This window comes from Pinus tabuliformis, chromosome Q, assembly GCF_031772625.1.
Source record: "Pinus tabuliformis cultivar Carrire ecotype Pingquan chromosome Q, CPIR1, whole genome shotgun sequence".
Lineage (NCBI taxonomy): Eukaryota > Viridiplantae > Streptophyta > Pinopsida > Pinales > Pinaceae > Pinus > Pinus tabuliformis.
Window position 1 is genome coordinate 1,082,995,780 of NC_142296.1, and position 16,495 is coordinate 1,083,012,274.

Consider the following 16,495-nt stretch of genomic DNA (forward strand, 5'->3'; position numbering starts at 1 on the left):
AAAAATAAGAATAATAATAATACTAAATATGTCATTTACATTTTATTACATTATGAAGACTGACACTAGTGACATTTTCAACACATACAATTGTTTCGTCCCCCGACTCGGCTAACCATGCCCACCTTAGCGTGTGCCTGCTTATGCATGATTCCACAACATGAAAGCCCAAATTGTCACACTTCTTGTGATATTAGCGTCACATTTCCTTTGATGGATATGTTGCCATTATGCGTGCCCTATCAAGTGTGCATCCAACTACGAACCTTGAAATCCTCCCCCACTCAAAATTATTATCATCCTCAACAATGCTCCAGGTCATAACTCATCGATCATCTCTCCCCAAAATATGTATCATGAAGTGTCGCATCTCTAGATGATGTGTCTGACTGCATCTCTAGAAATCACCCCTGCATATACCCCATGTGTTTGATGCCCCTATGGCTCCTGACTAATCAAGTAGTTAATCTGATCATGGCACCAAGTTCCATAAGAACTAATTTCTGGCACAATGCAATGTCCTCAACCTCAGATCATCCAAGCTTTCACATCAATCTACCATTACTACTCGAGTACCACCCTAGGAAGCCCATGATCTGGCTTGCCATTCAACTGAAACAATGAGCCAACTCCTCATGGTTCAATGTGAGGATGAGGTGCAATAGTCATAGTGATCGCCACCTCTATCTCCCATATCCATTTTTCCTCCTAGAAGTACTCCTCCATAGTTCTTCGTCACATATCACAATAATATTGGATATGAACCTATCTTGCCTTAAGCTTCTTCAACAAGCCAATCCAACTCCTAATGACATGGCCAATGTCCTAGGCTCTCTATGGATGAACTAATCTCCTCCTTGGCCTTATGGTACCAAGGCACATCCTCTTGGTAACATCCCTAAACCATCGGTGTTGTTGTCGTGTCCTCCCTGGAAACATCAGTCTTCGATCCATGCTCCATCTAACTCATCTTTCTCTCCAATTCTTCGACTTTGTCTATCAAAGTAGTCATGTTGTCCACATGATTTGAAAGAACTAACTCTATCTTCTCATTGTTCATACCTCCATGTGCAACAACACAATATTGTTGAACATCCTAGTATATGGTAGCCATCCTAAATATCTAACCTGGATCTCCTCTCTGAGTTCTCACGATAATTAGGTCTAGTCCTGATAGAATTAATAGGTGCCCCATATGAGGCACATGGACAACTCTTTCATCAATCAAGAACTCTTGTCCCAACATCAAATCATAATCATCTAGCTGCACAACAATAAGGTCCACTTTCCCCCACCATTCTCCTATATAGATGGGCATATCCTCAATTGTCCCAATCACATGCATATCTCTGGAGTCCAAAGTTAATGGCCTTAAAGGTTGCCTTAATAGGCTTGAATCTAAGTCTAAGCTACCTTGCCACAACTTCTCTTGCAAAGTTGTGGTTAGCCCCACTGTCAACCATAGCTGTCACATGAGTGCTCACACAAGTCTAGATCAATAAAATCTAGTCGAGTTCTTTCCTTACCCTTCACTTTTGCTTTCTTCTGTGTGGATACTACACTCAAAACCTGTAACATTCTTACTTCCAAGGCTCCCTCTTGCTCCAAGGCAACTATGTTATGCTTCAATGGGCAATTCCTTGCCAAATAGTCTTGTGCACATATCCCACATATAATCGTCTTCTTCTCCTTCATGGTACCTACTTGCTCTGCTTTTCCCTCCTTGGAAGACTTAAACTTCCCTTGGTCCTTCTTCTTCTTGCCCTTATCACCACATCATTCTTCCTTGTTCTTCCCATCAATTTTGTTGGACACCTAATCCTAAAGGGTTAGTGTGGAAGCCGAAAAGACTAAGCAGTCCAAGAGACCTTGGGATCTGAAACCCAAGAGTCACAACATTGTATTATAAATGTACATCTCATGTTAATAAAAAAAATGAACTCACATGATTTATCTTTCCCATTCTTTGCTGTCCATGTGTGTTTAACATGGTATCAGAGCAGGCGTATTCCTGCCCTGCATAAGTAATTTGAGCCATTTGTTTATGGCCTTTCTGTGCAGTGTATTTCTGCCATATTCCTTTATACAGACCTGTGCATTGTCTGCCATATTCACTTAAACGTATGAAACGTCCCTCTCTCTGCCTCTGCCAGCGCTCTGTCCTCAAACGGCTATGTCAATCTGCCACACCTGCCTGCGCCTTGCTCTTCTGTCCCGCTGTCATCCTGACTTGATTTGAAACGTTTGTACTGTCCCTCTCTGCGCATGAATATTTGAATTATCACTGCCCCTCTCCGCGCAGGAATACCTGACATACCGCCAGCAAGGAATACCATCCAACGCTCCTTGGGGACGTTTTTGCCAGGACGTTTTTTTTGCCAGTCCGTTGCTCATCCAGAGGCCTATCTCTGGTATCTCCTTCTTCGAAGACTCAAATCTCTGCACCATTTGAGTCGCTGCTGCAATACGCTCCAGGAACAGCCAACGCATGGAGGCATGTGGCCCAGCTGGAGAAGCCGGATGCGTTGAAGCGTTGATGCCTTGAAGCTCCTTCTCAAAATCTGAGAATTTTCGCTGGAAACGCTGCTTGAATAATAGTTTTCCCCATCGCACCTTCTTTCATTGTGGCCCAGCTGGAGAAGCCTGAAGCGTTGATGAGTTCCTCTGAAGCCTGAAGCGTTGAAGTCTGGCACGCCCGGTGGGACACGAACCCACAATGGAGGTCCTCGGCTGTGCATGGGAAAAGAATTCTCCTACCTGCAAATGAAATACGTAGCGGCATCCATGTTGTGTCGGTTTAAGGTTAGAAGTGTTGATAGTATTAAACGTGTGAAATCTAAGCTTGGGGTGACTCTTTACATGAAAGGCGGTTTGAAGGTGACGTTGAGCGCCCGACGAATTAATAGAATGAATACATGATGTCTATAGATCTCTTATCAAAGTGTCTGGTTCTAGCGTGTAAAGGCTTCTGCCCAGCAAAAGTTTATTTTTACTAGGGTGCTCTCTAATCACAATTTCCAAACCCTGCAAAAAGGCCTGGAATTCCTTGAAATTCACGCCATGCGGATTCCGGACATTTAAGAAATTACGCAGAAAGCTTCCATCGTTTGTGCTCGTATATTGGACGGTGACATTGTATTGGGTGTTTGGCCTCTCTGCTCCATCCACAAGGTTGACTTCGTAAAATGGTTTCAGATGCTCTAAACGTCGTGAACTGTACATGTTCTTTTTCCCATCGTGAACTACAGGTGAGGGGGGCTGCGGGAAACATTTGAGCAGTTCCCTGAAGATCCTCACACAAAGTTCTCTATTTTTTATAGTTACATTACCATTTGCCAACTTTATGTCCAAGTCGTACTGCGATATTTCTATGCTTTCATCGAAGCTCACAGGGAAATGATTATTCCATTGCGATGTCTGCTTGGACTGTGCTCCACTCTATATGCTATTCGTTATTTAAATCATTTTCTGTGCACTGGAGTGTTGTTTATGCATCGAAACTTGACCTGAATCACATCAAAGCTCAGAAACGCCCCTTGGAAACAATGAGCATGCCACTCTGGACTCATTGGTTGTGCAATATTTGAAGCATCAGCATCGACAGTGCCCTGCTCCTATTACCACTCTTCCTCCATTATCTTTGTTGCATCCACATTTATACACGTATTGCTACTGGAAGTCATGCGGGAGAATTAAAGATCTTTGATACAAACAGTGGAAATGTGCTAGAAAGTCATTCTTGCCAACAGTCACCGATAACTTTGGTTCAATGTACATCACGTGAAACTGGAAGCTGGTCCCCTTGCGTGATAAACCAGTTTTAAGAGATCTCGTACTATTTTATTTTAATGGCTGTGCAATTTTCAGAGGCATATTGTTGAAGGTTTCCGCTGCCTCTCGAAGCCTGTTGGTGTTACACAATTTTTTAATGCGTTTCTCTGCACTGCAATTGGCATTGAATGTGTGGGATGAGTTTGGGATTCTTTTAAGAAGGCAATTGATATGCGCGGTAAGCTCATTCATGTTGTTTGGCAGAACATAAAATGAAATGTTTGATATAGAAAGCATGGTGAACGAATTGAGATAGAGATTCAGAACAGTTTGAGTGAATGAATGCCCACACTTTTAAAACTTCAATCCTGCTGTTGTATTATTTTCTTTTCAGATCCATCTCTATTTCCACTCCACTCATTGCTGCGCGATCTTATCTTTATCTCTAGTGACCCATTCGTGTATTGTTCGGTAGAGTGGTCTGGGTTAAACTTTGGCTGCCATGCGAAGAGTTTTGCTGTTGACAGAGAAAACCTATTGATTTTGTAAATTTGAAGGGAAGGAAGAAGCTTTTGTTCTGCTTGGGCTAATTTTCAGAGAGAGATTTGCTGAACTTTTGCATCCAGATATATTTTTTCTGTTTAGTAAAGATATCAAGAAATGACTCAAATTACTGAAATATTAGAGTTCTTAAAAACTCTCATACATTCCTCAGATCATGATACAGTAAGAATAAGCAAAGCTTCTCTTGTTGACATTAGAACCTGTTTGCATAATGTACAAGAAGATATTGAGTTTTTGCAGCTTGAGACAAAGCTACAGCAGGAAGAATTACAACAGTGGAGTCATCATTCTGAACCTGTTTCTGTTCAGAAGATTGAAACAGACTCCCATAAACAGCAAGTCAATAATGTTACCATTCATTCAAATAAAGCAACAGTTGTACATGCAGATGCAGAAACTCAGTCTGCACTTCCCAAGCCCATCATCAGACCTTGGGAACAACTTGTCCGCAACAAGCACAGAACTGGTCTTGGATATGACAAGGACTTGTCCTTTTATATTCCAGACTATGCCAAGCCCATTCAGTTTCAGAGTGCTGGATTCATTTATGACAGTTCACCTGCTCCTCATGACAGTTCAGCTTCAGCTGTTCCACAGCAACAACAACAATAGATCGTGAAATGCTAACACTGTGATCGAGTTGGCCATTTGAAAGATCACTGTTTCGATCTTCATCCATGTAAGCACTGTCATAAAACCAGCCATTCTTCACACAGATGCTTCAGAAACAAACGTCCTGCAAGAACAAAGATTCATCTTGGATGGATCGCTTCTTGGCAATGGGCATCAACAACCAAGAAGATATTCCAAACACATGTCAGAACTTGTTCCAGAATATTGAACAGTCTTGCAGTTGAGTTTTCTCCATCATCTCACCTTGTATCTGACAAGGGGGGAAATGATGGTCATCTACAAGCTTCAAAGTCACATCAAGCGAGCCTGAGCCACAACCTGCCACACCAGTTTCAGAGTTGTAGCCAGAGACAAAGATGCCCCTGAACATGCCTTTAGTTGGCAATCTGGGACACTTCCTCTAGCAGAAGACTCCAGCTTCTTGCCAGTTTTGGAAGAATTCCAGGAATCGCAGAGTTGTTGGTCATCCTTAAACCATCACAAATTAAGAACACTTCCTCTAGCAGAAGACTCCAGCTTCTTGCCAGCTTTGGAAGAGTTCCAGGAATTGCATTAAGCATTCCAGAGTTGTTGGTTATCCTTAAACCATCACAGGTTGAGACTTCCCTTTTCAGGTTGAAGTTTTACCTTTTATGCGGGGTGAGACCTCCCTTTTATGGTTGAAGGTTTCCCTCTTTAAAACAATAGGATCACTTCCTCTAGGAGAAAACTTCAGTTTCTTGCCGGTTTTGGAAGAGTTCCGGGAACTGCACTAAGCGTTCCAGTGTTGGTGGTCATCCTTAAACCACCGCCCTTTATACCAACATTTCATAGAGCACATTCAGCCTAGTGCTGCCATGTATTTTTTGCACATTTTGTATTACAGCTCTTTTCTTGGACTCATACATAACCCTTCGGATTAAGGGGGGGAATGTTGGACACCTAATCCTAAAGGGTTAGTGTGGAAGCCGAAAAGACTAAGCAGTCCAAGAGACCTTGGGATCTGAAACCCAAGAGTCACAACATTGTATTATAAATGTACATCTCATGTTAATAAAAAAAATGAACTCACATGATTTATCTTTCCCATTCTTTGCTGTCCATGTGTGTTTAACAAATTTGGTAGTCAAAGAGCTTCGCTATTGCAGCAATAACCTCTGCAAGAGTTTGGACACCCTGTTTCTTCACTTCCTTCTTTTCCCATGGTTGCAATCCACTGATGAAGTGATACACACTATCCTCATTGGACATCTCTCTAATCTTCAACATAAGACCAAAAAATTCTTTCATGTAGGTTTGGATCCTCCCTATATGCTTCAACATCATAAGGTGATCTCTAGCAACCCATGCCCGATTCCTTGGTCCAAACTATGCATTCATAGCTTCCTTCAATTCTGCCCAATTTGATATATTTTCTGTAATATGACCAAATGGCAAATCCTCCACTTGGGTCCTCCACCACAACTTCAAAGTTCCTGTGAAATGCATGGCCACGACATTCACCTTGGCCTCATCAGAACATCCTCTCATCTGCTCCATGTCCCAACTAAAATTGCCAAGCCCCTTAGCACTTCTATTTCCATCACATGGTTCTAATTCCTTCAAATTCCCTCTCATAAACAAACCTGCTAAGACCTATGCAACAAATTTATTCAATAATGTAATCATATTGGCGTGATCATGTGTCAAAGCCACAAGAGAGGCCACCTACTCTTCCAAGTTCTTCAAACGATCTTCCCATCCTTGGTCTTGAGCATCCTTCCTAGCCTTAGAAACTTCCTCAAATACAATTGAACCCTCTTGGATAACTTCCCTCACCTCAACTATGTCCTTCCTAATTCATTTGAACTCATTCCTATGTGCTTGCATAGCATCCATCTTCCATGCTATACTTCCTTCAATGACAATAACTCTATCTCCCAATGTAGGGTCATCTTGTTTCATTGAGTTCCCTCTAGCGTTCACCATCTTGACCTACAAAAGTAACCTGTATAGATATCTTGGATATGTCCCTATTGTAGTTCACATGAGTCTTGTCCAATAGGTCCTACCCTGATATAATACCAACTCTCTGTGATGAAGAGTTGCACACACTCTTCCTTCACTTCAACAACTTTTGTTCTACAATCCATCTAATACCAACTCTTGGTTGGTGAAGAGCTTCACTTCTGCCTCTTTAGTAATCTTTTGCTCTGGTGCCAACTCTTGGTTGGATTTTTGAAGTTTCCCCTCCTGGGAGATTAATGGATACATCATTCTTAGAGTATGATATTCCCACTTAGCAATATTGCTAAGGGAAATATCAATCCTGCCGAATTTTGTCTTATTTCATGTTTGCACTTAGGAGATGTTGGTTCAAAGGTCCCACATGAATTTTGGGATTAAGTGGGGACCCAAACATTAGGAAGGAAGGGAAATATTGCGACCCCATGGAGAATGCAGCCCACATGTGGAAGACACTCTCATTGGAGCGAAGTTGGTGGGGAAAGTCGAGTTGGTCCCACATGGGCATCTTGGAGGCTCTTTGATAAGTAGAGCAAGAGGCACTCATTTTGGTCATTCATTCATCTATTTAGAAATTGTGTTTTTAACATAGCACGCTTGCGCTTAAGCCAAGTTTGTAGTGCTGTTTAGCACATGAGTGTCTCCGAGTGGAGATCTTAACCCTTGCTTCGGTGGACTTCGAGTGCCAGCCCAAGGAGGGAGTCCTACCTATACCAGTTCGTACCAGGAATAGGGAGTGCGAGTTTGTGGAGAGGATTGGCAGCAACAGTATAGGGACTGCGCAGTTCTTATAGGAGGCACGCTTGGAGGTTGGCGAGTGAAGGGAGTTAGGGGCTGAAACTTGAGGTGGGGTTTGGGGAAGTGTTGGTGGAGGCTTTTCCAGCATTTTGGCAGAGCAACAAACACAACATTTTCTACATGTTACATCTTCTGCTTGTGGAAGAGGGCCAAGCATTGGGGGTCAATTTTGGAGCGTCAAAACTAGGACAAACCCTTTCTGAGTTTTTCTAGGTTTATTGACGAGAGGCCAAGATTAATTTGGCAGAATTTTTTGGGCAGATTTGAGGGGTCAAACAGGTCCCCCAACTCAGCCAGCAGCTAGAGGAGCTAGGGGAAAATTGGGCCGAAATTCCAAGGTCAACATTTGACCAATTATTTTGTGGGTTTTGTGGGTTATTGGTGGAGAGCCCGGGGTTCATTTATTAGAATTTTTTGAGCATCCTAGGAGGCCCTAGGAGCAGTTCTTTGCAGCCAACATCATATTTTCTGGGTAGTTTCAGCGCAGAGCCAAGAGAGAGCAGCAGTAGATTTGAGAGAGATTTCTTATTGTTCATATGGGCTTAGCTAGCTTGCCTTGAGCAAGCCCAATGCACCCTTTCCAGCACCACATTGTCCCTCTTATTTATTAATAAAATGGCTCAGATCAACGCAGTGCATGGAGATTTCTGGTTGTTAAATGTGTTGTAAATTTTTGTATGTATTTCTGCTATGTTTGTTTTGTTTAACATTGTATATTTCCATTAGGAATATTACATGGAGCATATGTGATGTGCAAGGGTTCTCTCCTTTAGTGTGTTGTTGAATGTTCTAGTTCTTGAAGCTTGAAGTGGAGTGGATTGTTTTACATAGGAAAGGCTAGTGACTTGATTTATTTGAAGAGTACCTCTACTACTTAGAAGGAATCTAGTGCTGAAACACCCTTTTCTCCTTTTCTATCTTAGCTTTGTGGTTTAATAATTTGTGTGATATATCTTAGGAATACTTTCAAACTTGTCAACTCCAATTATAGGCTGAAATTAAGTTTCTAATTGAAGTAGCGTCCTTTGGAGCCCTTCTATATGAAATTTCTGCATTTACTTCCAGCGTAATTAGGGTGGATCTAGTGAGCTTTCATGCCTCATTTCCAGCCATAAAAATATAAACTCTCTTGACTCCATTTGCCCTTGTTGGTTTGGCATGAATCTCTAGATCCCTCAATCATTCTTTCAACTCCTTTGAAATAATACAAAAAAGATTTGTTTTACTAAAGATACCCTCTTATCACCTTGTAGCTTTAGTAATCCTACTTAGGGATATGCCCCTTGACCTGAAGGAGAACCAGTCGAAAGTGAAGAGCATAGGTTGCATAGGTGATAGTGGTAACGATCCTAGTAGTTCCTTCTTGGGTTGCACCTTGTGGATTAGGGCTTTTATCATTAAGTGCAGGTTGGAAAGGTAACAATGATCAATCTTATACAGTTAAGATGTTGACCACTAGCTACTCTTGAAATCTGAGGTACTACTTTTAGGGATTATGGATCATTCTTGCATAAAAACTCTTTCTGCTTTCCTATTTCATCATATTTTTTCTTCCAATTTTGTAGAGTTTCTTTCATGTAAAATAATGCAGTGTATACTTTTTTTGAGTGCACGTCTTTTAGATCAAAAGAGGCACTGATAGGGAATATGCATCATTTTTACATATATTTTCTTTCTGAATTTCTGTCTCTATATTCTTTCTGCCAATCTTGTAGGGCTTCTTTACTCTAAAAAATGGAATATGTACTTTTTAAGTAGAGTCGTTCTTTAAGTGAAAAGAGACTTGGATAGCATACATGAATAAGAGTGAGAAGAACATTTTAGAGGATTTAATAATTCATGCCTGAAGTTGAGTGCTTTTCAATGTCAAGTTCCCGTTCACTATGGCCAATGTATGACAAATTTTATCTACAGGTTTCATTGAAATGGAAGCAAATTCAGGATGAAAAAACATTACACATCAGGAGAGAGCTTCGCAGGGTAGTATCACGAAAACCAACACTGCGTTTGGTACCCCATTTTGGTTATGTCAGTCTTTTCCCATTCATAATGAAGGTTATTCCCTCTGTAAGTGTAGTCTAATTTACTATTTATACCATTTTCCCATGTGATTTTGTATCCTCTTCAATTGTTTTCTGTTTATTTTACCCATCCTTTGCATTTTTGTTGCAAAATTCTATTTTTCTTCATTTGCTGGTATGATTACAATGTCATAATATGCAGGACTCTCCAATCTTGACAAACCAACTAGATTTGATCTATAACAGGAGTTTGTTGTGGACCAGCTTTGGACTTAGATCACTTGCAACAACAAGGTATCAATTCCCAAGTTACCATAGATAGTATGAATTCCCAATTTAAAGATGTCTTACCTCATAGATCTAACATTGTTTGGAAAATCATTAATTTGGCAGTGAAGTGTCGTTAATCCCTACTAAATTCATTATGGTATGGATGGCAACAAAAATGATAACACTTATATATACAAGAAATTAAGAAGCATGTTTTCCTTTTACAGTATAATTTAATCAAGAAAGAAAGTTTCTAATAAAAAACGAAATCCACTTATTGAATACCTTCTATACTCGTTAACGCTTTTCTATCCTGAAAAAAGGAATGTAAATTTGTATGTTGAAGTTAATCTCGAAACCTGAGCTGACTTGAAAATGAGGAACTTATAGGTGGGAAAAAATTATAATTTTTGAGGTGAAGAATGTTAAGAAATCTAAAGGGCAATGATTAGTGGTTTCTCTTTCTTTGATAACTGCTTGTGATGTCTTTTTACGTATCTTACTTATTAGCTTCACCTATTATTATTATGTTTGTGTATCATCAAACAATTACCAAAAACAAGAAGAACAAGAATACAAAATATAGGCCGCAAGCCAGGGCCAAAACCTCTCCTTTTGAGAGGAAAACCCGCAAACCTCTTCTCTTCCTTATAGATTCTTCAATTGACAAATTCCAAGACCTTTAGACCAAGATCAAGTCCAACATTTTCGGATGATGTGCTTTCCTTGTCCAAGTCAAACCCAGTCAAGTCTCTTCTAGTAGCACAAATTCGACCTCTGGCTGCAGAATTTTGGCCTCCACTGCAGATCTGAAATTTTCAGCCCTCCTGTAGTTGTTGTTGCCACACATGTGAGCCTCTTTTAGCATCCCATGACTTCCTTAGACCTTCTCTTGGCTTTCTCTAACTTCTAGAGCTTGAGGATGACTTCTTGTGACCTTCACTTGACCTTCATGCCTTCTCTTCTTCAAGTTCGAACTTGTAGAGGAAAACCCTAGATCTGCTGCAAAAACCCTAGCCTTTCTTCACACATGTGAGAGAGAATTAGCCCAAAACCAAGTCTTCTTCATCCTCTTCCTTCTTCGCTACCTTCTTCCTCTTCTTCCTTTGCTTGAATGAGAGAGAGATGAATGTGCTCCAAGGAGGTCGAGTTTCCTCCTTTATATAGGCTTCTCAAAGGTGGACATGGCTCCTCAAATTAGGTCAACTTGCCAGCTACCACACCGACTTTATCTTGGAGGGTATTTTGACACTTTTAAGGACAAAAATAATTTTCTTTACAAGTTACAATGTGTCCAAAGGTGTCTTCAACTTATGACAATGACTCTTTTGGCTTCTTAACCTAGGAAAAACCCTAGAAGCACTCAATGGGTGCTTGACCTATAAAATAAAAGACCTATAATAATAATAATTTTCTTTCATTTTACAATTTACAAGAATCAAAAGTACATTTCATATTTATGAAAACGGAACCTAGTTACACATTTTTCAACACTCCCTCTTAACTAGGGAGGTATTCATAAATGGTACATGGACATTCTCAATATGAAGAGATTTCATAAGAGTCGGATTGGTAACCCATGCGTTTAGCATCATAACAACCAATATTGTGATTTAGCAAGGCCTTAACTAACAACTATATCTGTCCACAAGATCAAAGTACCATGCTGGCGAGACCAATGATATATAGACATCATCATCATTGTCTCTCAAGGTACATACCCCACTCGGGTGTTCCAGAGTATGACCTTCCTTGGACTATTCTTATCTTGGATAATTAGTCCTCAAAGAATATTGGTCCACAACTACTCTTATCTTGGATGCCCTACCCCATCCTCAAAGAGTATCGGATCCGAGATGCTTACCCAATCCTCCATTCTGTCTTCCCAACTGAAGACAAGAATGATGTGCCTATTTCTCCCTCTCAACTAGGGAGGATACATCAACCAAACCAAGCTTGTTTCTTAAATACATAAGCTTCTTATTAGGAAGAGATTTTGTCAATATGTTAGCTACCTGCTCATTGATGGAGATATATTGTAGCTACAACACACCATCTTGTACTAGCTTCCGAATGTAGTGATACTTATTGTTGATATGCTTCATCTTTGCATGAAACACTATGTATGCAAATAATCGAATACAATTGGTGTTATCACAATGTATCACTGTAGGGTCCATAGGTCCTTCAAATAGGTCAGATAGCAACTTCCTCAACCAGACCGCTTCTCTGCTTCATAGGCTGCAATAGACTCTGCCTCAGTACTACTAAAAGCAACTATCTTGCTTTCTGCTCATCCATGAGATCATGGAGGATCCCAAACTGAAACATCCTCCTGTAGTGCTCCTTCCATCTTACTCACTGCCTCCCCAGTCGGAATCTGTATATCCAATCAAGTGGACATCATTCCTCCTATTGTATTTCAGGCAGTAGTGGATGGTTCCTTGTAGATATCGCAGAAATTCAAAATACGTTTCGCTGCTATCCAATGATCATGCTTTGGCTCCACTTGGAATTGATTGAGAACATTTACTGCAAAGCATATGCTTGGTCGAGTATTCACCAAGTACATTAGGGAGCCAATCAATTGTCTATACTTGGAAGGATCCACAGGGCTCGATTCAAAACTCCTTAGTCTTTTCAAATTTGTGATCATTGGGGTTGTCATTGGTTTGTAATCCATCATGTCAAACTTCTTCAACATCTTGATCACATGCTTTCCTTGACCTAGATAGATCTCATCAAGTTCTTGCCAGACTTCTAGTCCCAAATAGTAGTGCATTAGCCCTAGATCCTTCATGTCAAATTCTGATGCTAGTTGCTTCTTACATTCTTCAATTCAACCTTCCACACCTGTCAAGAGAAGGTCATCCCCATATAGAAGAATGATTAAAGGCTCTCCCTTCATCGCCTTAATATAAATGTTTGGTTCAACAGAACTCTTCGTGAAGTCTAATCTCTGAAGGTATGCATCCATCCTAGCATACCATGCCCTCAGTGCTTGCTTGCCCTCGGTGCTTGCTTGAGGCCATATAATGCCTTCTTCAATCTGCACACATATGCCTTTCTATCTTTAACTTGAAATCTCAAGGGTTTTTCTATAGACTTCCTCATCAATTGTGTCATTCAAGAATGCAGTCTTGACTTCCATTTGGTGGATGCTCCATCCCATCGATGCTGCCAAAGAGACCAACAAATGTATGGTTGTATACCTTGTTGTCGGAGAAAATGTCTCTTCATAGTCAATCCCTTCTTGTTGAGAGAAGCCTCTAGCCACAAATCTTGCCTTATATTTATCAATACTTCCATCTGCCACATGTTTGATCTTGTAGATCCATTTGGAATTACCACATATTTGTCTTCAAGCCTAGGTACGATCTCCCAAACTCCATTCTTCATTATAGATTGATATTCTTCATTCAGGGCATCCTTCCATTCTTGGTGATTGACAACTTCTTTGTGTTGGAATTTCTAAGTCTAACTGTTAGAAACCCTTCATGTACTTTTCTGATTTATTTTTGCCTACTTGTTCTGATTAACTAACAAGTTATTTACCATGTAAATACTAAAAATAAATACAAGTACATGCTCAACACATTATAGATCATCAACTGAAGGAAACAAAACAAGCACACAAGTGACACCATTGTTTTTGGACCAATGTCCCCGGAAAAACCCAATGTGGGAAAACTGGTGCAACTATCTGAGGGTTTTATTATTATGCAGTTTCTGAATACAATCTGGGTGCCAAAACCAGCTCACCCAACAGAGAATAATCTCGGCAGTAGTGCCTCTCTACTCGGAAGCAGATATTCCCGCTGAAACCCCGGATAAACACTTCGACAGCTCCCAACTCCAATCTACCCCCACGAAAACCCAGTGTCAACCTCTGGGGACTGCGTCAGCCATTTCTGGCCCAGTGTCTCCCTAGCTCGCCCTACATCAGCCTTTGGAGGCACTGCATCAGCCCTTAGAGACTCTGCGTCACCCACGTTGGCTCTCTGAGGCACTGCGTGAGCCCTGGCTAGATCTGCGTGATCCTCTGGCTGGCTCTACGTCCCTCTCTCTTGGCTTTTGCGCTGATCCTCCCAGTACTATCTCTCTTCAGAAACAAGTATTCAAAAACCCTGATCCACGAAACCCCTCTCCAGCACAATTTGAAGCTCAGCGTCAGCCTTGTTGGCCTCTGCGTCAGCCTACTGAAGCTCTGCGTAGCCTTTCTGGCTCTGTATGTCACTCTTGTAGCCAATGTGTGGATGACGCGGGGCCTTTTAGCTCTATACAGTCTCTGCTGCCTCTGCGTGGCTCCCTCTGGCTTTGCATCTGCCTCTCTCTGCTTCTGTGTTGGTCTTTTGGCACTATCCCTGCCTCTCTGCCTCGTACTCACTGCCCCTCGCTGCAACCGATAACTGATTCTATCTCTCTTAGCAAACTCCGCTCTAGAGAATAGAATGTCTGATCACTCTGGTGTATTCTCCAAGTGCCCCTCAAGCCTCCTTCTATACTTTTCTCGTTGACAATTCAATGGCCGAGATTAAGTTGCTAATCAATGGCTAAGATTAACTTTGTCTTGATCCATGACTTTTGGACCCTTCCAACAGAGTTTTATATTAATTCACATTAATATTTTATTTTACCTAAGTTTAGACTTATGGACTCCATTAAAAATATCAATTATTTTAATATCTCCCAAATTGTGTAGAATCTGCCCAAACCATTTTTGGGTATTGGAGATCTCATGTGCTTTAGCTTCTCCACCAATTTTCGTGGCTAGAGCACATTCGATGCTACCCCAAATCAGCACTCCCTCTTAGTGAGGATTGTGCTCTAGTAATACTGCTCACTCAGCATCACCCTGATCATCTGGCATCAGTCCTTATGCTGATGCTAGGCCTGCTGCCAAACATCTTTTGACATTGCCGCATCATGTACTGCTACCCATGGCCCTGCCACTGCCATTGTTGCATCTATACAACAACTCCCTCTGCATCCGTGTTGCTACCCATGGCTCTGCCACTGCCATTGCTGCATCTGCACTGCAATCCCTCTCATCATGCTGCATCGTGCTGCCTATAGCACTGCCACTGCTAACTATTGCACTGTAACTCAACTACTGAGAAGTAAGTAACTAATCTCCCAACTCTGACATCTTCGTCAGGCTAGAAACACTCCCGATGTTGAAGCTCCCTTTGTCACTGACAAATGCTCCCTCTTTGACCTCTGCATTGCTACCACAACTCTGTGCATCTCGTACTGCTACCTTACGTTGTCCTGGGACTCTTACACTGTAGCTCCCTCTCGCTTCATCTGCATCCATCTCTACCGACATCCGCCAGTCCTGCTACTCCTCTTCGGGGCTCCCATAGCAAGGTATAATCCAAGAGGTTGGATACCTCGAGGATCCTACCCCTCATTGCCTGTAGTTTGTCTGACTACAGCTCGATGTCTCCCCACTTCCTCTAAAGTGGCATGTGACCACTCATGGTACAATCATCATTTGTCTCCACTTCCTTATTTGCCCTTGCTGGCGCAGCCTTGGTCTCGGAGGCCTCTCCTTTTCTCTTCTTCCTCGGACACTGGCTCCCACAGTGACCCAGTCCCCACAGTTGAAGCATTTGACCTTGCAATGGTCCTTCTTTTGTTTCTCCTTCTTTCCCTCAGATTCTAGGGCAACATCCTCCTCTTCCTCCTTCTTGATTTTGATCCCCTTGCCGCTGCTTCCCGCCTTTCTTACCCTTCTGATGTCTTCTTGGCGAAGAGCCACCCACATTTCCTCCCATTCTAGAAGGGTCGCCCTGCCCAGTATGCTCTGGACAAACACCTCCTAGTCTTCTGAGACTGCGTCCAGGGTTGTTCTCACCATCAATTCTTGATCCGGCGTGGCCCCTATGGAAGTTAGTTGATCCCAGATCTCCTTCAATCGACCAAGGAAGGTGTCGATCTGGTTTCCCTTCTGCATCTGGTATGACCGCAGCTGATTTTCTAGTAGCATCTTCCTCTGCACGGAAGTATGTTGTGACAACTTCTTTAGGGCCTCCCACGTCTCATTTTTCATATTCTTCTCGGATCTCCTTCAATCGACCCAATCAAGGATGATGCTCTTGGCCCTCGTCATTACATCCTCGTACTTATCGTTATCAGTTGGGTCAATTGGGACCGCTATTTTCCTCAAGGCAAAGTGCTTGAGACGGTTCCCGTTTAGAACAGATAAGATTTTGGCCTTCCAGACTACGAAGTTTGAGGCTCCATCCAGTCTGTCCTAGTCTCTTACCCTGTTCACTGCCATCTCGCTACTCCTCTACTTCCCTTCTGGAATTTCTCGGTGTGACTCCCTCTAAGCCTCGATTTCCCCCGTGGAAACCCCTCTGCCAATGTCGAAATGCCCCCACTCCGATCGTTAGTGCAACTGCACCATTGATCTGGATTTCTTGGCTAGAAATCCTTGGTAGCAACTC

At 41.9% G+C, this 16,495-nt stretch overlaps 1 protein-coding gene across 1 annotated transcript in view; it reads left to right on the forward strand.

The window, feature by feature from the left end:
- GCS1 (glucosidase 1) overlaps window positions 1-16,495 on the forward strand; it is a 450,551-nt gene that overhangs the window by 387,883 nt on the left and 46,173 nt on the right. The window contains exons 19-20 of the mRNA XM_089385790.1: window positions 9,664-9,816; window positions 9,973-10,064. Of these exons, the coding sequence (XP_089241916.1) occupies window positions 9,664-9,816; window positions 9,973-10,064 (245 nt within the window). The remainder of the gene's footprint in view (window positions 1-9,663; window positions 9,817-9,972; window positions 10,065-16,495) is intronic.